This window comes from Daktulosphaira vitifoliae, unplaced genomic scaffold (genome assembly GCF_025091365.1).
Source record: "Daktulosphaira vitifoliae isolate Bord-2020 unplaced genomic scaffold, ASM2509136v1 Scaffold_1, whole genome shotgun sequence".
NCBI classification, from domain to species: Eukaryota; Metazoa; Arthropoda; class Insecta; order Hemiptera; family Phylloxeridae; genus Daktulosphaira; species Daktulosphaira vitifoliae.
The window spans coordinates 41,823,219-41,849,270 of NW_026099572.1; the positions used below are offsets into that span (position 1 = coordinate 41,823,219).

General features: G+C 23.3%; 1 protein-coding gene across 6 annotated transcripts in view; it reads right to left on the minus strand.

The window, feature by feature from the left end:
* Positions 1 to 26,052, minus strand: part of LOC126898461 (GTPase-activating Rap/Ran-GAP domain-like protein 3) — a 123,081-nt gene that overhangs the window by 20,018 nt on the left and 77,011 nt on the right. For all 6 annotated transcript variants that reach the window (XM_050672879.1, XM_050672713.1, XM_050672798.1 and 3 more), the window contains 6 exons: positions 19,641 to 19,727; positions 17,296 to 17,377; positions 17,098 to 17,216; positions 16,101 to 16,165; positions 2,110 to 2,176; positions 1,941 to 2,043 (listed from right to left, as the gene is read on the minus strand). In XM_050672879.1, the coding sequence (XP_050528836.1) occupies positions 1,941 to 2,043; positions 2,110 to 2,176; positions 16,101 to 16,165; positions 17,098 to 17,216; positions 17,296 to 17,377; positions 19,641 to 19,727 (523 nt within the window). The remainder of the gene's footprint in view (positions 1 to 1,940; positions 2,044 to 2,109; positions 2,177 to 16,100; positions 16,166 to 17,097; positions 17,217 to 17,295; positions 17,378 to 19,640; positions 19,728 to 26,052) is intronic.

Sequence of the window (26,052 nt, forward strand, 5' to 3'; positions counted from 1 at the left end):
AAATCAGGTCTATGTAAAATAAACATATCAAATGTTGGGTACAGTATAACCAGTATAACCAATCTTTTGTATTTTACGTGAACTTAATTTATCACTGTAACTAGATTTATTTAATCCATTCAATACTACCCCACATTTAAATGTGCTCCAATTTCCCATAATATTTTATAATTTTTTTAGATATTCATAATTGATTGTCTAAAAAAATGTTACATTGATTTTTTACCAAAATTAATACTTAACACTACAGAAGCGGAAAACCGAAGAAAATACAAAGAAAGTCGAAAATTTCACACACATTAAATTTTGATAAATTTAGAATCGATTTTCACGCTATATTTTTTTATATATGACTCAATTAGAAATTTTAAATGTATTTAAATATATAAAATTTACAATTTTACCACATTGTAAACTATTTTTGTGGGTGTTCATTATATATATTATTTGGGTTATTTTTTTATTCCTTTTTATAAATTAAAAAAAATCTTATTAAAATGTATTAGTTTAAAAAGTTTGAAACTATTTAAAATTTATTTAAATGAAATCAGGATTGTATTTTGGGTTGGCTCGGTAAGCATTAGCCTCCCAAAAATGTTTACAGTTAAATCTCAAAATTTAAGAGCAAAACCTATAAACATTATAGGAGATAGGAGATTACATAGGAGATCATTAAGACATTTTTTCAGTATTAGAAAATTTTTCCTTTTTTTATTATATGATACGATTTATTCAGATCAATATTTATTTTATAGAATTACAATTGTAATTTTGCTATATATAGTTACTTTTAATAGAGAATTATAGTAATAATTACAATATTGGATTAATAAAGGTTATTATTTATTTTTGTTAAATATATTAAACGTTAAAAGTAGTTGATACTATATATTATGTCAACTATTTTAATCGGAGCCTTCGAATTATTTAATAAATTATATTAGTTAGCTATAATAAATTTTAGTGCCCTTCAAAAATTCTAAAATATAAATAAAAAATAATTATTTATAATTGGTAAATATTAAAATTGTTAAAGAAGTATAACAAATTATTTTAATTTATTTATTTATGGAGTCCTATCCATTCACAGAATATATGGCAGTTGATAAATTTAAATGCACAATATCGCCGCTAATTAAAGCGCCTATGGCATAAAAATTTCTTCAAAATTAAGTGTATATGAATTTTTAGACTGTCTTTGTCTTAGATTTTTTTTGTTTTTTTGTTTGTGTAGCGTTAGTTTTAGAAAAATACAAAACATTTTATACAATTCTTTTTTATACATTTTTGTTCCCTAACATTTTTTTCAATTATTAATATTCAAAAATTAATTTGCTTAACTATTTAATAATAAACGTATAAAAAACTATATTATTTCAAAAACTTATGAAATTCGCACTTTAAGCTCAAGTTGGTACGTTTAAATCATATTGGACTATCCTCAAGATTTGTAGATATCATGTTTGTACTAATAAAAACTACAAAAAAGCACACTCAGAAGAATAAAAAAATTCGTAATAAAGTGGCTCTCCAAAATAGAAGGTACTATATGCAAATAATAATTTTATCAAAATATTTATAAAAGTACACCAAGGAATAATGTGCTAATTAAAGTTCAGAATTATTGTAGTTAATTAATATTTTTAGTTAAAGAGAAAATGGAAATGGAAAAAACAACTTTATTAAGAAATTTGAGACAATTTAGTATTTATTTAAAAATGTAAAATATTTTTAAATTTATAATTAATTTCTATTATAATTTGGAATTTATTCCTTTGTAGATTTTAACGTTTTTTCTTGATAAACTATTATTATTATAAAATGAACATACATTTAATTAAAATAATTTATTAATGATCCAAATTCAGTTTTTAAATTAAATTCAATAAGCAATTAAATTTGTCAATATAATAATAATACATTGAAAACTTATTACATACCATTGCTTAACATTTCATCATCAGTACTTTGATTAGGTTTGGCATATAATACTCCAAATTTAAAATTAACTGAACCTTCTTGTTCTTCCAATAACAATAAATCCTATAAAAATAATTATCTATTAATTAATCATTTGATAAAATTTAACAATGCTTTTTAGATTTTAACCTTTTGAATTTCTGGAGAAAATATTTCTTTTGGTCCTTTTTCTATTTTATCCATTAATGGAAAGTTACTGAAACAAAAATAAAACTTATAAGTTTATTATTAGTCTAAATAATTATACAGGAAAATTTTCTTAGTCTGGAAATGTGATCTAATTAGTTTTAGATAGTTGTTTTTATTGTTCGTTTTCAAACAATAAAGACCCAACCTGGTTGATTATGAATGAAGATGAAGTTTATATATTATTTTAAGTTTCCTAAACGCTAGAATAATTTTAATAACTGAAGTATAAATTTTACAAGCACTACTCATGATGACTTTACAGTATTTGAAGTATCAATTGAATTAATTTGTCTAATTTTTCGTTATTACTGTTTGATATACTACACCTATCAAATTACAATTTCTAGTTTCGACATTTGTGCCACCGCTGAGAAGTGTACGCGATTTATCAACTTGACATGTTACGTGTACCGGCGTTTCCGTTTATCTCTTTATACGTCGTTTGGTACACTGTTGCAATGATGAAAGACCACATCACTTATAATACTGGGTATAAAACAATCCATTAATTCTCAAGCCTATCAAGAGATTTCACTCGTACAATAAATTGTGATTTTTTTGTTTATGTAAAAGCTTATCATGCAGTTCAATGTATTAACATTAAAGAAAATACATATAGTTCACTTATAGTATAAAATTACATAAATATCGTTTTTCAGATTCAGTCATAGCTATTAAACTATTGTTTTTTTGTAATAATATGGTAAACAAATTTGCGTTAATGCTACTAAAAACATAATAATATTTTTAGATAAAAATGATTTAATTGTATGGAGTGATAGTAAAAAATACCATAAAATTCTATATATGGAACTTTTTTTTCATCATTTCTCTTTAAAAATGAATATTTCTGTCAATGGGGAGGGCCCCTCTGTAAGGTATACAAATTTATTAATAAATATTGTAAGTTATTTTTAGTGTTGAAATTAAGTCGCCCTGTTTAGTTTAATTTGCTCAATTTGTTGTGAAACTTTTTCAATAAATTTAATTATACATATTTTGTAACCTAATAAGATTCAGTGTTAATGAATATTGAATAGGTAGTAAGCTTTAAAATTATTCCTTTGAAGCAACCTAAATTATTCGCTTCTTGGCTTTGTTCCGAAAAGATATCATTTGGTATAATTGAACGACTTCATTTATGTTCTAAGAATGTAGATGTATCTTATTTAGTCATATTTATAGCGAGTCGTTAATTTAATGTTTAATTTAAAATATAATAACTATACTTTAAGTACTACAAATTGACGAAATAAATTTAACTTTAAATTAAATTATAATCATTTGAAGGATTTAATTTTTGCTTTGAAAAAAAACTTACCCCTATAAAGTTATTTTAGGACTAAGTATAGAATCTATCTTTTAAATTATCATTTATTGTTGTGCTACATTTTCAAAAACATTATATAGGTTTACTTTTTAAGAGTTATGATAAATTGTTTTATAAATGCTGGGGTTGGCTCTAAATGCAAGTATATTGATGCTCTTATGTATTAAATTTATAATGAAGAAATCCTATCAAAGAATTAATTGAAGCAATTAAGATAAATTAGATAAATCTTTGAATACAGAGTTTATGAATGGTACTATCAGTAAACAAATGATTATTAATATTAATTTACTACTTTAAATGTGTTATCATTCTATGAATTTTTGTCAAATAATAACATAGAAGTTGAATTCAAACAAATTATTAATATATTTTTTGAAACTAAATTGCAATCTAAGAGTATAAATTGAAAAAAGTGAGAGAAAGTAAAAATTTTTTTTAATATTTAAATTTTTAATTGTTTAAACGTGTTTTGTAAAAAAAATTTGTAAATAGGTTCGGATCGAGGAGTATGCTAAATTAGGAATGATATTAATTTTTATAATAAGGTTATATGACATCCTCACTGGCCAATAGTTTTGTTGTTACCAGAAGAATTATTCAGGTAGTTCTAGTTTTATTACTCTCTACGTTTCTCTGTTAAATCCTTTTTGCGCGACACTTCTGCCGATTATTAATTATATTTATTTTTAATATCTGATACGTAGTACTAAACAGTTATTTTATAGTAAATTCTATAGTTTTAATTATTTACGTTTGTTTACTGGCGTTTCTAACAGTTTCGTAATAAAACATGCTATTTTAAACGACTATGTGAATACGTGTAGAAAAGATATTAAAACATATAGGTTGTGATCAATTACCGTTTTACCTTGATAATTGTTCGTTTAACGGAAAGAAAAAAATTATTTCTAACTTGCGTGTTTATTTTTATAATATTTGGACTTAAATAAAAGCTCTAACTGCTAACAGATAATTTTGTTTTATCATAACGGAACTCAAAAAGATTTGAGGTTACGAACTTAATTATATTGGAAAGTTAAAACAACAAAACATAAAAAAAACATAGCACAAAAACTAATAATTTAAATAATTTGATTTTAAAATTATTTATCAAATGATTTTTTTTTTAATGTCCTTTCAATTTGAAAAGTTAAAAATAACTATAAGAAGTTTAATTAAATAAGGGAAAAAAATAATTTGAAACATTGAGAGTGTTTTTATTTTAATTTGCGTTTTTATTTAAAATTGTATAGATAAATTATTTGTAATTATAAACTTTATATTTAAATTATAAGTAAAATGTGTTATTAAAAAGTGTAAAATTTATAATGATAATTGTTTATAAAATTATTCAAATCTGTTTTATTTTTACTTATACATAATTGTATAATTATTCTCAGTAATTCGATGTTCTGTTGGAGTTGTTTAGAGTTTCGAGTTTTGCAGCAGAGTTGAACATAAAAAAGTTTTATTTTTACAAAATGATATCTTACGCAACTTTGTATAATGCGCATGTAATAATAACGTTGTTCGATACATATAAGGTATGGTTTTATTGTCACACAAAAAATCATGATAATTGAATTGTAAGTACTTGATTAGGAATAGGTTTTAGTTTTAATAGATAAGAAGTAAAAGAACTATAGTTAACAAAATATTAATTAGAAAATAGTTGATGATTTTTTTATATTATTTTTAAGTTTTGTGGGTACATAATATCAAAATTATATGGACGTCAACAAATCCCACCTGTATTATTCAATGAAAGAGTAATAAAAATAAATTTTAAATTAAATTGTATTTTAGTATGATTTCATTACAAAATAATTTTATTTTAATATGATTTCGCATATATTTATAGAGTATATTGTTCAACATTTTGTTGTCAACTTTGATTAAAGCTTGGGAATATGTACAACTGGTTTGAAGAAGAAAAATTATCTCTTTAATAAAATTAGCCGTTTTAAAAATAAACTAATAAATAAATATGCATATATACAGTGTTCAGTAAGAAAGGAAACGGGTCAATTGTTACTAACAATGAAAATAATAGAAATCCATTTCCTTACCTATTGAACATCTATATACAGACGGTTTTTGTGAGAATGTGGCCAAGTTTAAAATGATAATTTTTCAGGCGACCAAAAACACAAAATACTTTTTGCTTTTGGTTAATGAAACAAATTCGAATTATAATTAAGAAATAAAAACTAAATACTAATGGAAACAGTGATATTGTTATGCGTAGTGAAAATTTTCCAATAAAACTGATAAATAACATGAAAATTACTCTTTACTCCTCTTAAATTTGTTTAATTAATTATGGTGTGATTTGGTTCGATCACTTCTTTAAATTTTCGATTAACTTTTTTTTAATTTGTCGCTATATATTTTGGAAATAAATTTTTAAAATGTAAAAATTCAGTCCTGTGCATTGTAGTTCTTGATCAAGTCTTGAGTATAGTAGTATATATAAATATATACTAGATCGATTATTTGTTGAGAATTTAGTTTATAATATATTTAGTTTACAGTTAGAGTAGAAGAATTTGGTCATATAGTTATTTAAGTTTTTTTTGGGTTTATATTAAAAAATGTCACAACGTAATATGTAAATAATTTTAGGAAGATGTGCTCAGATAAGAGTAAATCGCCATGATGAAAATAATAACTTGTTAAATAAACAATTTGTAGAGAGCTGTAAAAATATCTTAATAAACCTATTTCAAATGATTAAATATTGATCTCCATTCTATTTACATAAAATAATGAATTTAATTGATAACGTGCTTGGTTAAAGTTAGCTGAGTATAATGACATACCCAGAATGTTTCAATAAGGGGAAGACTATACAAAAAAAATCTATAGACTTTTTTTTAGGTGATTTGTTACTTAAAATATTGACTTACAGAAGTTAATTGGGGTATAAGCCTTTTTAGACCCATTGATACGCTATTGATTGAGTAAATTAGACTTAAGTAAGCATGCATTATTATATATTTATTTATAATGTAGCTAAATGATAAAAGTCATATGTTATAATAATTTTTTTTAAATTTCTAATAATACATTAGAAATATACTATGAAAATAAAATAAAAGACTATTAAATTTCATAAAAAAATTTGTAGAGAAGTATTTACATTATTATAGTAATTATATACAAAAGTATAATATTTAAAATTGAGCATTCGACGTTAGCAATTTAGGCTTTCTAAATGATGTCCCATTGTTAACATTTCATACATGATACTACAAAAGGGTAATAATTATTTTAAACATTGAATCTATATTAAACCATTTCAATGATATTTCTAGGGTGTAGGCTTATTTATTATAGTAATCATTATAATTGTTTAACTATAACTTATAACAATGACATTGCAATTATTATTTGGATTAAAAGTAACATTTCAGTTCAACAAGATCAGTTATTATTTCTCTTGAATTATTTCAATAATGTAGATATGTGTTTTGCCTTTAAGGTGCTTTGCAAGGCGATCGGTATATTATGAAACACTCGAATACTCGCAAAATAAATACAATAATAGAAAAATAAATTTTTATTATTTATAGGGATGTGAAATTTTTATTTTTAAATAACAACATGTATATTTAACTAGTTTATAAAATATAAAATTAGTTTATTAATGAAGAAATATATGTAATTAAAAAAAAAACGAATCTTTTTTCAATATTGTATTTATTTTGCGAGTAATGAGTAGTTTATTCTAAACCGATCACTCTGTATATAATATAAATACTTAACTAGATAAATTATGTTAATGAAAAAAAGCAACTTTTACTATAAATTCAATTATTGATTACGTTTTGAATTAACTCAATACTTATTATATAAATACTCAATAAGATAACTTATATTTGGAAATTATCTGTTAAATGGATCATATGAGAAAGATGTGCGTTAAAATAAACTATAAAAAAGGTCTTTATTGTTCGACCTTGATTAGACTTTTACTCTTACGGCCGGACTCCGTCGGGTCTTTTAAAGCCGTTGGCCCGTAGCATAATAGAATTCACGCCACAATCGTATAATAATATCATTTTCATCATCAGCTGTATAAAATGTTACGTTAGTAAACCCTTACAGTGAAACTATTGATTATTCGTTTCATTTTAAATCTTAGTGGATATATAAGAATAAAACTGTTAATTGAAAACTTGAGATTCGTTGAAAAAATGCCATAAAATGTGCTATAATAGTTTTTGGTTAAATTTTTTTAAAGTCCATTATAGATTATACAGGTTGAATGTAGAGTGAAAATGTTAAAAAAAAGGTTAGTAAGTGCGAAGACTCGTATGTGATTAAGTTTGGCGTAACGTCACAGCAGGATTAAACTGTTGGTGGTGTTAGCGTCGGCGAGCCACGTCTCTTTTTTTAGTGTTATCGCTTGTCATGAGGTCACGAGTAATTCACAAAGGCAAAGGAAGGACACGCCGGAAAGTTTCAGGAACATTTTTGATTTACGCCGTTTTGTGATGAGCTCGCATTTTGTGTAGGTAATATTCATAATACTTTGTCCCACATTGTTATCTCCAACAACAACGATTTTACGACAATATGAGTCCGATTTGTTTGAAATATCTGAGGAATCTAATATTTGTCAAAATAACGATAAAAAAAATATAGGTTTTGGAATATCCTCTGAGTTACTAAAACATTCATTTTCAAAATGGTATTTTGAACACAAAGATTACCATTTTATTTAACGTCAAGATAATATATGAACATTTACTAACATCTGAATGTTGAACTTTTATGTAAATAGTAATTTTTACATATGGCATGGGTCACTTTGAAATACTTCATCCTATGTGAAAACTGACCTTTGTCGTGTACACATTGAACTTTATACATTATTATCATAACGTACTTCAAGAGCGTTGCTTGTGCAAAGTTTTTGAAAATAACCAAATATTTCGCTATTATATCTATGAAGATCTAATTTTATGAACTATAGTTTCTTTGCAAAAAATATGATAATATATCACTATATGACATATAACATAATTTGAAATGTAAAACTTCTTACTATATGTGTTATTTACCATACTTTAAAATCATTTATAGTTAGTGTTAGACAGACTGATAACATTGAATGTATTATAGAAACACAAAAATAATTAATTAAATTGTTCTTTGAGATTATTTAAAAAAATGTAAAATATGATATAATAAAAATTATATTGTTATATGAATATAATTGCATATAGTTTAACTTGAGAAAAGCATTATGATAATTTTGAATAGTAATATGTTTTTTATTAAGAATAATAAACATTCAAAGTAAATAAAATAAAATAATTGTTTTTTTTTGTAGCAGTAGTAGATATTAAATGACATTATTAAAATATGGATTGCCTTCATTAATGAATTCTCAAGAATTATAAGAATTAATTTGTTTTAAAATTAAGATTATTGAAGTTCATTTGAAAAAAAAATTATTGAAGCCGATTATTAAAAAACGCTTGAAATCTAAAATCTTAAGAACAACAAATTGTTCTATTCTTTTTTTCCAATACGATTAATTATTAAAATAAAATAACAATTTTGTTTTTAAAATATTAATTTTAAATTGTAAGGTAGCCATAAATTTAGTTAATTGTGTAATATAGAGTCAATTATAAAAATGAATAACGAGAAATAACTATCTTGGCTTTTAAATAAAATAATATTTTATAATTTGTATCTTATCAAGTTTATGGATAGTACGTATTTATGGAGTAAAAAACAGACGGAAATTTTGGTTGAAAATATTATATATAAAAAATAAAAATAATCTATAATAATATTTTGATACACATATTTAAAACATACATACGTATGAAGATATATTGTTTTAACATAAAACTTAGATTATTTTTAGGTTCGATGCAAAGCTGAGAAGATAATAATTTTATCATTATGTGATTATTATTTCTTTTTGTGATACTAGTTGAAGTTATTGCTCTTTATAATTGAAAACATTTTCCTCGTTCCTTGTAAATAAGGGAAATTTCCCAAAAAAATTTTAAATCAGTAAATTTCGAAATTTATTTTTTTTTTCTCAAAACTGCCATAATTTTTTCAAAAAATGAATGAATTAAAATAATTTTTTTTTACATTGTAAGCTTAGGTATTTCATTATCATATAAAAGTTTTAAAAATTTGACCCTTTACTTGCCCACAAAGGGTATTTAGTCATTTTTTTATGAAAGTAAATGTTTTCAAATTAACTTTTGAAAATGTCCCAGAAATACTGCGTCTTTTAAACATATGTTCAATTACAGTATATGTTACGTACTAGAAATTAAAAAAAAAAAATTGTTCCTATGACATACTTTCTATGCAAAAATGGCTGCCGTAGATAAAAACATGCTATTTTTGAGTTAAATTTTCGATTTTATATTTTCAACTTTGAATTGCTATAACTTTTTGAAAAATGTATAGATCAACATAAAATTTTCTTTATAAATACTTTATATATATATCCTTTTCATCTGACACACTTTTTTTGAAATCACACAATTTCCCCTTATACAGAGGGCGTTCAAAACTTGAAACATACGTATAAAAAGTAGAACTTTTTCAAATTAATTTTTGAAAATGTTCCAGAAATACTACATCTTATAAATATATGTTAAATTAAATCTTATGTTATATACTACAAGTTAAAAAAAAAAATTCACGACGACGTATCTTCTTTGTGCAAATGGCCGTTAAAATTGAACAAATTTAATAAATATATATTTATATATTACACTAATATATCAATAAACTTGTAATTAAGATATAAATAAGGAAATAAGAGTTCATTTTGCTTTTGAAATAGTCCACAATATTCTTAAAATTAAAACATTCTAAACATTTGGATCGATATTTTTTTATGATACTGATTTTAATCACTGTTAGATATCATCTATACTTGTCTAAATTATGCCACGTTCACACCGTGCAAGGTTTTTTATGAATGAATCTTTAGATTGATTGATACAATTTTGAAATTCATTGAGATAAATTAACTTATTCAAATATTATTGTTATCGTGTGATTGTCATACATATTAGTTGTAATCTAAGAAAAGTGATCACGAAATTTAGAAACATGTATGATTATATTAATATTCTTAATAAAATTTGCATAAATCAAATTTTTAAACTTAAAAAAGTAATTTTATGAAAAGTTAAAAATAATTACTTCTTTTCAATAATAAATCTTTGCCCGCTGTCATTTATGAAGATGAGTTGTAAAAAATGAATCGTTTTATAATTTTTTCATTCAAGTTATCTATAGGATCAAATAACTTAAAAATATTTTTATTTGAAAAAAGTTAATGGTCGTCGTGGTAAGAAGTTATATTCAATATTAGATATAGGTCCTCTTTAAAACTATACTATATAATATTATGGTATATATTGTATTGGACTTTTTTGAGAAGAGTTTATAATTTAATTAATTAAAAGAATAAAATAGAGTTGTTAATCAAACTTCTTGTAATTGATTTAGTTTTAGTATACGTTTTTCCTAAGCAATTTTATAGTTTATAAATACTGAATATACTACAATTAGCGTTTTAAATTACTAAAATAAATATAATCCTAAAGTAGCGTAGGTGGTAATGCATTTAAAAATTTACTTTACTACTTTAAAATAAGTTGGCCGACCCCAAGTAGTTGGGATTAAGGCGAGGAAAAAGAAGAAGAGTTTAAAATAAGTTATCATCGTAGTTGTGATAATAAAATCAATTAAAATGATTTTTTATTTTGTTTTTGTAATCAACAACAATCAAATTTCTATTTAAATATAAAAATATTTACTTTTAGTGTGGTTAATTTTTATTATTAAAAAGACAACCATGAAACTTAACCTAAACACTTAAAACTTACTCGACACCTTTTGAAATACTTATTTGAGTTGAAAATGATCTTATGATAAAATTTTTCAAATTATTCATTATGTTTTTTAGTAAAAAAATATTTAGTATGGTTATTCAAGTTTAAAAACGGGCATCTAAATATTTTTGTAAAATAAAACGTGAAACATTTATTTCATTAAGGGTCTATTTTTATTTTTATGAACATTGTAAGTGTTATTAGTTAAGTTTTTTGATTATTTTTTACTTAAAATTAAATTAAAAATTTGGAAGTTCTAATATTCATTTAACATTTATTTTTACCTATATTATTTTAATCATAAACACAGTTGTGTATCGAAATTGCCTATTTTAAGCGCCGTCTTGTGTTAAATTATTTAAAAGATACTGTTACATAAACAATTATTAGTATTTTTTACGATAAAAATTAAAATATAAAGTTTAGTAAAAGACATTTTATTGGTGAATTTAATCTAAACGTTAGTGTGTAGCTATATTCTAATGTCAAAGTAAATAGTTCATAAAATCTGTGTTGCATTTTAAGGAGTATGATACATTCAAATACAGGAAAAGTCATGAATCTCTTGTTGTCTAGTTCATTAAATCCTTTACTAATAATTCCCTCATTGATAATCAGAACTATTTTCGTAATACCCATATTCTTTGCCATGTAAATCTTATTTTCTTCTCCTTCATGAATGACTCTTTTCAAGATCATGCTCGAGTAAATGTGATTTACACCGACTTTCTGAAAGCTTACGACAAACCAAATTCAAATAACTAACTAATGTTGGTTTAAGTGCATCACTTCTATCTTAGTTAACTACCTACTTATCCAATAGAAAACAGTGAGTAAATTTGCAATTTCTGAAGTTATAAATCTATCCTCTGGAGTATCAAAAGGGTCAATTCCTTTTCTTTTCTTTTTTTAAATTTTGGCCAATAAGGCCAGTTTCGTAATAATACATGCGAAAATACTTCTTTTTGATAAGATTTAAAATTATTTATGCGAGTTTCCAAAAATTCAGATATCATCCTACTTCAAGTTTCTATCGATCGTCTCATTAATTGAGGTAAATCAATTGGTTTAACTTTTAATGTTTTTTATTTTATTATTGGGTTGGATAATTTTTATTATTATTATTATAATAATTTATTATATTCATAACTGTTCTATTTATTTCACATGTTTTATTTATATCGTTGACCATGGTTTTTGTCTCTCTATTACTTTGAATTTTAATTTTCATATTGAGAAAATATGTTGTAAGGTTCTTAAAAGCTTAAGATTTATCCAAAGAGTATCCAATGAGTTTCACTTTTTGAAACCATTGAATAGTCTTTATTGCTTTTTAGTTAGGCTTATATTTGAGAATTTTTGTAATATACTCGTCACTATCATAATATGGGATAACATCAAGCTACTCTGTTTGTGTCCATAATAATGGTCTTTTATTTAACTTTTTCGTATAATAATAACATGGTAAGAATGAGAAAATGATGATTTTTAGGGATATAAAATACTATGAAAGACAGAGCAATCCCTCGCAATCTAGTCTGTTTTAATCGCATACTCGACATCGTTATGTTAATATTTTGATTATCGGAATTCTTACGTGTTAAATTTGTGAATTAAAAATCAAATCTCTGTTATTTTATTTATCAATTATTATTAAATTATTTATAAAGTTTTGAATTACGATAATATGGTTCTATTTTATAGGATTATTATACTATAACGAATTGAAAAAATACATGCATTAAAGGTATTTTTTAAAGCAACGTAAATTTGTGAGTTTTGTTGCATATGTTATCAAAATTATTTATCATAGGATAGATGCTTAATTCCTATTGAAGGTATTAAGTTTTTAATATAGTAATTTGATAACTTTAAATAGTTTATTATTCTTTGAGAAATATTTGAATGAATTTGTGCATTATAATAAATATTTCTGTCTACAAATCAATAGATATATAAGCGTAGTTATGTGTCTATATATTTATTTATTAGCTTCGATGCGAAGCTGAGAAGGTATTGGTTTTACTAAGATGTGTTAATTTTTTTTTTTTTTTTTTGTGTCTGTTACCACTTTTTCTCAGCTCTCACCGAACCAATTTCTTTCAATGATACGTCAAAAGATCATAAATTGTATCTAGTCGAAGACATTACCCTCAAAAATTGAAAAAAATTCCCTCGTTCCCCGTAAATGGGGGAAACCTCCAAAAAAATTACAAATTTAAAAATCGCTAATTTTCGAAATTTTTTCAATTTTTTTTACTTAAAAGTGCCATAACTTTTTCAAAAATGAACATATCAATATAATTCTTTTTTATATAGATGTGTAATATCATTAACTTTCGTTTGGTATATTTTTTTCATAAATTTAACCCTTAACCTGCCCATAAGGGGGGATTTAAAATGACAAATTTTTCAAAAAAAATTAACTTTTTCAACTTTACTTTTGAAAATGTTCCGGAAGGTCTGACACTTTTAAATATATCTTAAATTAAAGCTAATGTAATATACTTTATTATGCAAAAAAAAAATTTCGGACTTTATTTTATCTTCATGGTGAAAACAGACATCAAAGTTTATAAAAAAAATACGATTTTTGTAAAAAAATTCATTTTTATATTTTTAACTTTATAATGCTATAACTTTTTGAAAGATGTATGGATCAATATAATTTTTTTTTTATAGATGCATGATGTCTTTACCTATCATTTGGTATATATTTTTTTTATATCTGACCCTTTACCTGCCCACAGGGGGGGATTTAAAATGACCACTTTTTCACAAAAAATTTACTTTTTCAACTTAAATTTTGAAAGTGTTCCGGAAAGTCTGACACTTTTATATATATCTTAAATTAAAGCTAATGTAATTTACTTTATTATGCGAAAAAAAAATTTCGGACTTTATTTTATCTTCACGGTGAAAATGGCTACCGAATGCTATTATTGTGTGAAAATTCTCGATTTTATTTTTTACATTTTTAACTTTATAATGCTATGACATATTGAAAAGTGTATGGATCAACATTATTTTTTTATGAGAAATAATATTTTTTAATAATCCCTTTTTCATTCTACATACTTTATCTTAATTAGGATATTAATAATGAACTAGCAGATCATGTAGCTTTTGGAATAGTCCACCAATTTTTTAAAATTAAACAGTATCTAAAGATTTGCATCGAAGCGTTTTTTTTTTGATAGTGATTTTAATCACTGTCAGATATCATTATACTTGATCCATCTATACCACGTCACCACTGTGCACGTCACCACTGTGCCGCGACCCCCCTGTGCTGGGTTTTTTTTAATTTCTGTTAATGAGTTCATAATAATTAATAATATTGCTGTGTGTATACACGCATATTCTAAATTTCTAAATTGTTAACTTAACGTTCATAAGTTGTTTAAGGCTAACACCAGTATTGTGAAAAAAAAATTAATGATACATTATACATCAGACTAATTCGTGCATTCATTCATATTGCGAATGATAATTTATCAATTACTTTATAATCGGTTATCAAGGATATATTTTTATTAGTAGACGAATAACTCAATGTTTTTGAAATTACATTATTTAACACTTTTCAATTTTTTAGTTTGCTATCTAATTCTATATATAGGTGTTCAGTAAGTAAGGACACGAGTTTCTATTGTTCTCATTGTTTGCAACAACTGACCTGTTTCTTTACTTACTGAACACTCACAGTACATGTATGACCTGTTTTGCACTCTTCTATTTCACGGACATAAGATACTACAGAGGATGGTGGCTTTCTTTCACATATTAAGGAGTTAAAGATGGTTTTCGGCTAGATTAATGATAGACAGGCGGATTTTAAAGACGGCTTGCACTAGAGATCAGACACTACCAATGAGAAAATCACAAAAAAAATCTCGTTGACACCGCCCTGGATATCGAACCCAGAACCCTGTGCGCCAAAACATACATTACTATCTACTAGGCCCGATGTTATTTTCTTCACTAATTCAATAATAATAATTTTGCTAATTGTATAAATAGTTAATGCATTTTAATGGGTATAAAAAGTCTTAAATAACAAAATTTAATTGAATAATTAGAACCTATTTAAATTTCCCATGTGACAATATCAATATGCTACATCCCAATTAAAACATAATTATAATTTGTATGTGTGATTGTTAGGTCTATGTGGATTATACGCTATAATTGGGCGATGTAATATTTTATAATACAATTACATTATTTTTTACAACTACTCTTGACTAAAATTTAAAGCTCACAATTTTTTTTATAATTTATCAAACGATAAGATACTTGATGCATGCAAAGTAATTTTTGTTATTACTTTACGTGTATATTTATGAATTTTTGTATTTGTGTTCAACTAAAATTGTATTAGCCAATGAAATAGGTATTTTACTTGAATGCAAATTCACTTGAAAATAAAGCAAAAAAACTTGCTTGCGAGTAAAAATATACAAAAATGGAAAACCATGAAATATAGTTGAGAGGGTAAAGTAATTTTATATCATGGAGGTTTATTTATGCAATAAATTAAAAATTATATAAATTTACGTAAGATTATACGTTATAACTCTTTCAAGTTATGTTAAAATAAAATTATATTTAATATTATAAAAAATTATAATATATTTTGAAATTTAAGGGCTAAGCTCACAAAATACAATTTCTTAGTGTACATTTAAATTTTAATTACTTACCTAAGTATTTGTTTTACTGTCATTGATTTGTTTGGAGTATGGGGCAACAGTATTTTCTGTGCACCCTAAAAAAGAAATTTAAAGAAAATAAATTGAGGGCCAATTAACTTTATTTTGTATTAGTTTTATAATTAACTGGCATTTAAGATTAAAATATAAAAATATTTTTCTTAAATTAAAGTAAACGTTTGACGTGAAAAATCTCCTATGTGCAAAAAATGAAATATCTATTACTAGAAAGAGTATATTTTTCTAGATCGATGAATATCAACATTTTTTTTATTTAGTGTTTTACACATAGTTGGTTTTTCATGCTCAGCGACGTATTATTAAATATTTTTATTTTCTTTAATTAATAAAAATAAATAATTATAAAATAATTTATTTTTAACTTATTCAAATATTTGAGTAATTTATTTGTTGTATTTTAAATAGATTTATATTGTATAAAGTGTTCAGAAAGTAATAAACAGGTTTCCATTGTTTTCATTTTTTGTAACAATTGATCTGTTTCCTTACTTAATGAACACCTTTAAATATTTTAAAATTAGAGTGTTAATTAAATAAGGACAAAGGTTTTTATTGATCCCATTGTTTGTAACAATTGACATATTTTTCGAGTTTTTAATCACCGTGTATAAGTAATTTACATTATTTATAGTCATTTAAAAAAATTACTTTTTTACTTATAAGTTTATTTTGACTTTTTTAATAAATTTAATAAAACACAAGTTATTCAAAGTTCATTAAAATTCTTAACAAACATATTTTTATTTGTGACAATTATTTTTTTTTTTGTTTCTATTTCTTAAATAAAAAAAAATTTTGAAACTTAAAAGTATTTAAATGTCTTATTTTTTTTATTTATAAAATAATAATATTTATGCTTGTTGTTTTAAATTATTCATATTTTTACTTCATTTTTAATAACTGTTAATATAAAACTAATAAAAAACAAAGATCGTTAAAAATGTTAAATAAATTGAAGTTTTCTTACCGTTTTTCTCCATAGAATTGCTCTATATTGTGGTACACACTGGTGATTGGTGTCAGTCAAAACTACGGATAAGAAAAACGGTATTTTGTCTGCGTCTGAACCAACGTAATTCTGATGCACTATAAAATATAAATTAAAAGTATAAACTAATTTACTTTCATGAAAAATTTATTGCTTTTATTTAGATAGCCAACTTACGTTTTCCGAGAAAATATTTGAAATACCATCTAGTTTGGAACTCAGGATTTTCTAACACTGGTGTACACGGAGATCCAAAAATCTAAACAATCATTAGCTTTTTTTGTAATAATTGATATATATTTTCAACAAAAACTAAAATTATTACAAATATATTCACTAGATGATAACCAAGTAAATATTGTAGTATGTTACAAAGAAAAGTTCCTATTATATTTATTTTATCAATTTTTTTATAACATAAAATCATAAATTCGTGAATTTAATTTTGGGAAATTAATTAAAAATCATTCTTAAGGTAAAATTTAAGAAAATTTTATCAAGCTAATATAATCATATTACTCTATCCAAAAAATTTTGTTCGTACTAAGAGAATTAAAGAGATTCCGATTTAATCCAATTAAATCATAGAGCCACTGACTTTTTTCGGTGCGTCCCTGGAGAATTTGTATTTATAGAATACTGTAGGAAGTGGCGTGGGCAAAATGAGGTAATTTTTTTTTTTTTTTGAGTTAGTTAATACTGTTTGAAGGTGTTTTTGTTATCAAATTCTTTCGTTTGATATTTTAAAATATACAGAATTGAATCAAGTAAGTGTCACACAAAGATTAAAAATTTAATTCAATTAAAATGTATTTCTCATATACTGGGAAATTGATAATATATTTTTATATTATCAATTATAAACAATGACCTTGTAATTAGTATAGTATGAATCGTACTATTGTACAGTTGATGTTATATTTTGTTATCGTCATTGTAACTAAGCTTGAACAGAGTTACTCAAATTTTAAATAAATTTCAATGCTGTGAATTGAAACAAATTTTTAGTACTCAAGGAAACGTTTTTGTTTTATCTTTTAAATTTAAAATGTTAATTTAATTAGGAATCGTACTTAAAAATAGTACGAGTTGACTTAATTTAATGACAAGGTCAACGCTAACGATTTCTACAAATTATCGTGAAATCATGTTAACAAAGCGCCAGTATTACTAAACTTTATGGATGAGAATAAATTTAAATGATATTATAAGTTATGTCACTGCGTAATCAGATACGCTGAATCGCTTAAAATATTATACATTGTAATTATTTTTCGAATAAAATTAATTTGTGATACATATGTATAGCTTATATAAAATAACTCATACTAGAGAAAAATATTTTTCTTAAAAAAATAGCAAATAACCGTAATTAATTTTCATTAACTAATATTTTATTGTCAATGTAAACGAACACATGTGTTATTGTAAATTACACATCTGTTTATTCGTTTATCTTTCGATTTTCGTTTGTCATTAGAAATTTAATTTTTAAACACTATTGTTACAATTAATTCTGTTTAATTTCATCACATTGTCATATTGTAAATGTAATTTATGTAATGAATAATGAATTTCTGAGCGTGATTAACGACTTAACATTGAATTAGGTGTAAAAAAATTATGGTTTAAAGCTGTAAAATTCAAAGAAAAACTTACAAATACTTTTTGTTTACAAAATTAACACCAAATATGAAAATTCTGTTAAATGTTTATGTATAATTAATATTAATAATATATAATATTAAAATATTTCCAACTTCACACGAGAGCAATGTATTCATACAAGACTTGAGGATTTTGTTTATAAACAAAATGCACCAAATCCAACAAAAAAATTAATTTTTCAGAAAAAAAAAACAAAAATATTATTTATTTTATATATGTTTCAGATAAGAGTATAAAAAACAACAGTGAAATATAGTAAGTGGTAAAATAGAGACGTCTACATATAACCACAACGAACGCACTTATTTTCAGTCGTTTTTATCTAATTATAATTAATATAAATTAATCACAATTAGAATTCAGTAATATTTTTTAAACTAAAATAATAGTTTGTTACTTAAGATAGTCAACAAAAAAAAGAATAAAAATTGGTAAAAAACATTTTATTAATGAAGTGATAAGACGCAATTTTATCTACTATCATTAAAAAATAACAAGTTAATTGGCACTTGATTACAAAACTTAAATTATACAATATAATGTAATAAATGATACCTTAGAATTGTATTTTCTTAATCAAAGAATCAATTTAAATAAAAAATATCGAGAAGTCTACGTTTTCCCCGAACCCCGTTTCTCCGCAAATATAACATTATTTTACATAATAATTATATGATTTTTTGCATATATGTATTGCCGTCTTATTAAAATTATTTTTTCTGTATGTTGATTAAACAATAAAATATCATACAGTATGGTAGGTGGTACGTTAATTCAATTTGAATTATTTATTCTTAAATGAAAATTTAAATATATCTACAAATATGTATAATAAAAAACTTTGGATTTCTTACTTCTTCTTTTTCACCGAGAGAATCGCCTGTTTCAATTCGAAATCTCCTTCCACTAGGGTCTTGACCGGAAGCCTCTAGTTGTGGTAACTGTAATAATACAAGTAACTTTTTATTTCTTATATAATATATGTATAAATACGTGTTAGTTTATTATTATTAAATTTGTTTTACGTCAATACATAATTATTTATGTAGCTATAAAAATACTAAAAATGCTTGGTAAATCTTTTTAAAATTTTAATTTTATAAAATAGTGGGTTAATATTTTTTTAAATGACAAACTGTTATGAATTCATTAGTTATTATTTTAATCGATTTCTATCAAATGATCATTTTACGAATTTATATGTATTCTCGTTTGAGTTTCTACTATTATATTCAATGATTACCAAGTAACTTGTAGATTTTTATTAAAAGTAAATTTCATTTTTAAGTAAATAATATATCAAAAGGAAATGTAATATATTAAATTATATCGGAATTGATGAAATAAAAACATGAATTTAATGTACATATGTTCAATTTTATTTATTCTTTAATGTTTAAAAGAAATGAGTAAAAATCGTAAAATGATATTTTTAAAAATTAATTTCTGTCGGTTATATTATGTTTATTTTCAACTTAACGTATACTTTTTAATAAAAAAAATATAAAAATGTAGATATTTGATTACTTAACAATTCGTATACATAACACAATAAACTACAATATGTACGAATAAATATAAGTAAAATTTACATCTCAGGAATAAGATTGAATGTATTATATTCAAAGTTTTTACCGAAAATACAAAGGGTTTTTTTATTAATAATACGAATGGTAGTTGTATATATTATTTTGGTTTCTGGTAAAAATAACCGAATTGTAGTTATTTTTAGCTATTGAATAGTAAAATCAGTAAATGAATATTTTAAGAACTAATCATTTACTATTAGCTCTTATTTTTATTGAATCGTGCTATACGATTAAAAATAATTTTAAACTTATTGAATTTATTAATATAGTTTATTTTTCATAGTTGAAACTCTAAAGTTAGTTTTATAATACTTAAAATTTCATCTGGTGTATCAAAATTTTTTATCTATTTTATCACTTCTTAAAATAATGTCAATTCAATTAAGTGGTGATGCGTTGTTTATATTAACCAAATGATACACTTTTCATTACTTAACAGTAGTCTAATATAAGAATGGATGAATTATGTGAATAAACATTAATGTTTTTAATTTAACTAGAATATATTTCATTGTATATCATTTTATGTAATGAATACTTGATATTGTAATTTAAATTAATGTCATATTTTTAATTTAATTTCATTGTATTTTTTTAGACATTAATTTTGCAAGTCATGTATAAAAAAATAAATAAATCACAGTCAATTTTTTTTCATGAAAATTAGCAATTTGTGTAAATATGAGATGCTATTTATATTTGTTACAAAAATAAAAAAGAACATATTTTAACAACTGGCATCTTAAATTTAAGGATTTATTTATCAACATTATATATTTATATATATATATAAATGTATACACTGAGAATAATAATAAAATGCATTAGTTATAATACTAGATTCCAAGGATTTATATATGCTTGAAAAATTGATGATTTTGCAATGTGAATTTCTGTCTTCGAAGTCATCGAAATTAAATTAAGCTCCTAACAAATTTTAGTGTCTCGTACAAAACTTTAAAATTGTTTAATTTAAAAATAAAATAAAAATTACAGATAATTTAAAGGTATAAAATTTATTAATTACCAATATTTAGGTTCTTAAGAATATTGTGTTTTTAAGAACGGTAGACAGAAAGACTTGAATCCGACATTAAAATAATACAATATTATTATTAGTGGTTATAAATAGATCATGTGTAGTCCATAAACTCTGATACTAAAGTTAATTATTAGACAATTTTCAATTTCAGTGAAAATTCGATTGTATGTATATTTGTATTAGTATTCGTAATTTTTAGATTATATATTTTATATTATTTACTTTGAAACTAGATAACCATCATAACCATTTTGTATTTAATATACCAATATAATTTAAGTTAATAAATATAATTAGATTATTAAATTCGATGAGTTTTTAGAAATATTTTAGTTTTAGTGAAAACAATTTTTTTCCACAATATCTGTATTATTTCCTGGATTTTTATAATAAAAACAAAGTTCTTAATTTAAAATATTTTTTTCAATTTTTATAAAAAAAATCATCTTTTTCACTGTTTATTTTGGAAAACCCATTTTATTTGGAAATTTTGATCTCTAATATTTTCATTATTTGATGTACTCTTTTCAAGAGTGCTTAAAGTTTTCGATAAATTGGCACATGACTTTAATAGTATGGAATATATCATAATATAACTCCGTGATTCGTGTCAGATAAACATCAATAAACGCCCACATTTAAATTCTGTTTTATAGCAATATTTTTAGTTAGTTAGTTGCTTTTAAAACATATTAGTATAATCATTCAATAGATTTAAATATTTGTCGGAGAAAATTTAACAATTTTTTGCATTAATTAAACAGCTAAATATAGTAAATAATTTTTTCATTAGATTTGTATTTTTTTTAATGCATTTAACTATCGATTCAATGTGTTATTTGGTTTATTATATCAAACTATGTCACACGATTTGAGTTAATATTTCTTCATGTAATATGTATGTATAGTAAATAACTATTAAATAAAAATACTTTTGTGGTAGGATTAGTAAAAAACAAAATTATGTATATGAAAAACCGAGTAGATAATTGATGAGATAATTCAGATGTTATATTTCATATTTTCTTTATTTATTTTTATTCATTAAAACAAAACAACTTGACAGTGTTTCAAGTCTGGGTTAAATTAATTAGATGCAATGACAAATTTAAGGCATTTGTGTGTCCCAGATTTCGGGAACTGAATCGTTGTTATATTATTTGGATGACCTTTTTTTGGCTAACACATACATTATTTTGCCAAAATTCGCTATAAAAAATAACTATAAAAACAACTTTTAAACTTAATTACAGACTTTAGTACAAAAATTATAAAAATGAAAAATATGGAATATTGGACCTTAACTTCGTAGGAAAAGCTTTATTTCGTTAATTACAATCAGAGTTTGAAATTTAAAGAATTATGTCAAATACAAATCATAAACTCTAGTAAAAAACCTGAGCTGCAGAAAGCTTCTCATTTGTGTAAAAACTAGCAATATATGACATATTAAAAATTATATATCTTGTGAGTAGTTTACATAATATTAAATTAAGATTAACTGTGTTATTATTTTTGTCTTAAATGTTTATTTCATGAAGTATACATTAAAGGGATTATTTCTAACTTAATTAAATTATTTTGACAATTTAACGTTTTCTCATTTCCATGTAACTACGATACTAACAATTATTTTGTTAATTTAAACTATATTTATCTCCGAGCTCGTTTATGATGCGAATTAAACAATCACTTTTACTACAGTAGAACCAAAATATAATTTATTTTAATAAATTTTGAGGTATTATAAAATCAAACGTTGATAGATATCATTCTAATGATACAATTATATTTAATTAATGTATACATACTACAATATATCATTACTACGTATAAGTAGTATGTAAATTAAACATTTATAATATGTATAAATAATCTGTTATAAAAACAATAATTGTATATTAGATAATTAATGGATTCAATTGTATTAGTTCTATCCAATGTTAATAGGATTTTTAGCTAAAATGATTAGGAGTTATTAACTCATTTTTACTAATGCATTAATTGCATTAAAAAAATTAAACGTGTTTCTGGAATAAAAACAAAATTGTATTCGTGTTCTTAACAATAGCAACAAATTATTGTATAAATTGTTAACGAAAAAATATACTTCTTATAAAAATATTTGAAGAAGTTACATAGGTATTTCATTTTAGTTGATTCCATTTTCTTAACCATCATAGTTCCTTCCTACGCATTTTCCTTGTCCGTGATCAATTTTTCTTTTATATACTGTCTTATTATTCTCTCAACACATACGTCATTACGCTTCACATATTTTTTCATGACTTTTCACAAAAGTTTTATCTTAAGACTTTATAAACGTCCGAGGCAGTAATCGATTTTAAGCTATCCATAAGATATTAATGATATTTGTTGTAACAATCAATTCAATTTTTATTTTATCATTGAATTTCGTTATTTTTATAGTTTTTTATTAGTTACGTTCAATTTTATTATAAAAATATGTATCAAATTATAGAGAATATTTTAAATTTTAATCATTTAAAATTATTTATTTCTATTAGAAAGTCATTTAAAAAGTGACATTTTTCTAATTTTGTAGGATATCTAAAAGTTCTTAATATGCATTTTACCAAGGAAATGAATTTGCATGAGAAAACATTTCTCTATTACCGTTAAATAAATCACATTATATTTTCAATAATTTTACACTTAGTATAGGATTTCAACATGCTATTTTTTACATAATAACATCAGTAAAGAAATCATTTTTCTATGAAAATCATTGGTAACTCTTTTGTATAATTCAAATTTTAGATGAAAATATATTTCTTTTGTTTCAACTTTTTTACTTTTGTTAATTTAAAATTTTGATTTATAATTGTTTCTTCAGTTTTTTTTAATAATGTATAGTACAAAATACACTATATAAAGTGTAGTATAGTAAGGCGTTTTGTGTATTTGTATATTTACAGTTCTTGAAACAGGGAAATCGCGTGATTCTTGTATTTAAACGTTTTAAGGCAATTACATTGATAGTATTTCTTCCATATTGTGTTAAAAGTTTCTTAAGAACTATTTATACTTTATTCGGTCATACAAAAGATATTATCATTGGATAGTTTAAATTACTGCTGTGGTACGAATTAAATTATTTATTTTTGCATTTCTGTGATTATATTATAATAGGATAAGTATTAGTCTCTAGTTGAAAAACGAGTTTTTTTTAATAGTGGTAACTTTGACGTGTCGACAGCAAAGAAAATGTATGCTTTCATAAATTTTCGGTGTTAAAAAGCCAAGAATCAACGTCAACCGTTGACTAAGAGGTTTGAGACAGCTAGGATTAATCATGGGAACAAATGCAAATTTTTTATTGTCTAAAGTGACGCGATCGAGTAAATGATGAGATTGGGATACAGACTAATAGTGTGGAAATTTGAGACATTGTTGTAAAAAGAACGGAAACTTTTGCGCACCATTGCAACAATGAAAAAGAAAATTAAAGAGTGTAAGGTATGCAAAAAAAGACACTTCTTAAATTCGATATACGATGCTTTATCAGCAATTCTATTTGACCTTATTTTCAAAAACATCTTGTCAACTACTACTTATAAAATGTTTCACATTATTCTTGAGTGTCTTTAATTAATCAGTTGTTTTTAAATATTACTAAAGTTTTGAAAATATTTAAAAAATTAAATAGATCTTCACATTTTTGTTTTGTTATTTTTATAATTTTGTTTGATAAAGATATAACTATAATATGATTAAAAACCAAGTTAAATTAAGTGTCCTAAAATATTATTATACCATATATGTCGAACATTTATCTTAACAAGCAATCATTTTGAAGTAAATTAATTTTTATTAATTTATTTAAAAAACAATAAGTTTAAAAATTTTCATTTTAATATTTATAAACTCCAATAATATTGATCAAGTATTAATAAATGAGTCATGTGCGTGTTAACTTCCATTTTATAAAATATTATTTTTTTGTAAAGTAATAAATTATTTGTGAAAAGAGGAGGCTTGTTTGAGTTGTTATTAATTACGTAATACATGATGTGCTAATGTTAGATGATATTATATGTTAATAAAAATGGTTGAATTGAAACGGAAAGTGCAAAAAAACTAATCCTTTCTTTTAATTTTTATTATTCCTCTTCAAGTTTTAGATGCCTTTAGAGTTGGAGATTAAATTTTATTATAAAATATATTCTTTCTTTAAAATTATTCGTAAAATTATTTTACTATTTATTTGTAAATAAAACAACGTGACTTTTTTATTATTAGTGAAAGTTTTAATTTTAGGATGATAACTAAACAAATATATATTTTTTTATTTATATAAAATTTATCTGATTCAAGTCATCAAAATATATTGATGGTTGAACAAATAGATGTATATCTACCAAATATTTATCAATTTAAACTTATATTTCATGTTTCTACTAGAAATGTAAAATTGGTCACAAAGGTAAGGTTTATTGTGTAAGTAAAGGGAAAAATCTGAAAATTGCTATTTTTTAAAAATTAACTTTCGTACAAGCTTGAGCGTTATTTAAGAACGGGCAGCCACCCGTCTGATTTTTAGTACTTTATGAAAATGATATATTTTGGTGTCTTAAGCCTAGTTCCAATCTCTTCCCTCACAAGAAAAGTCTG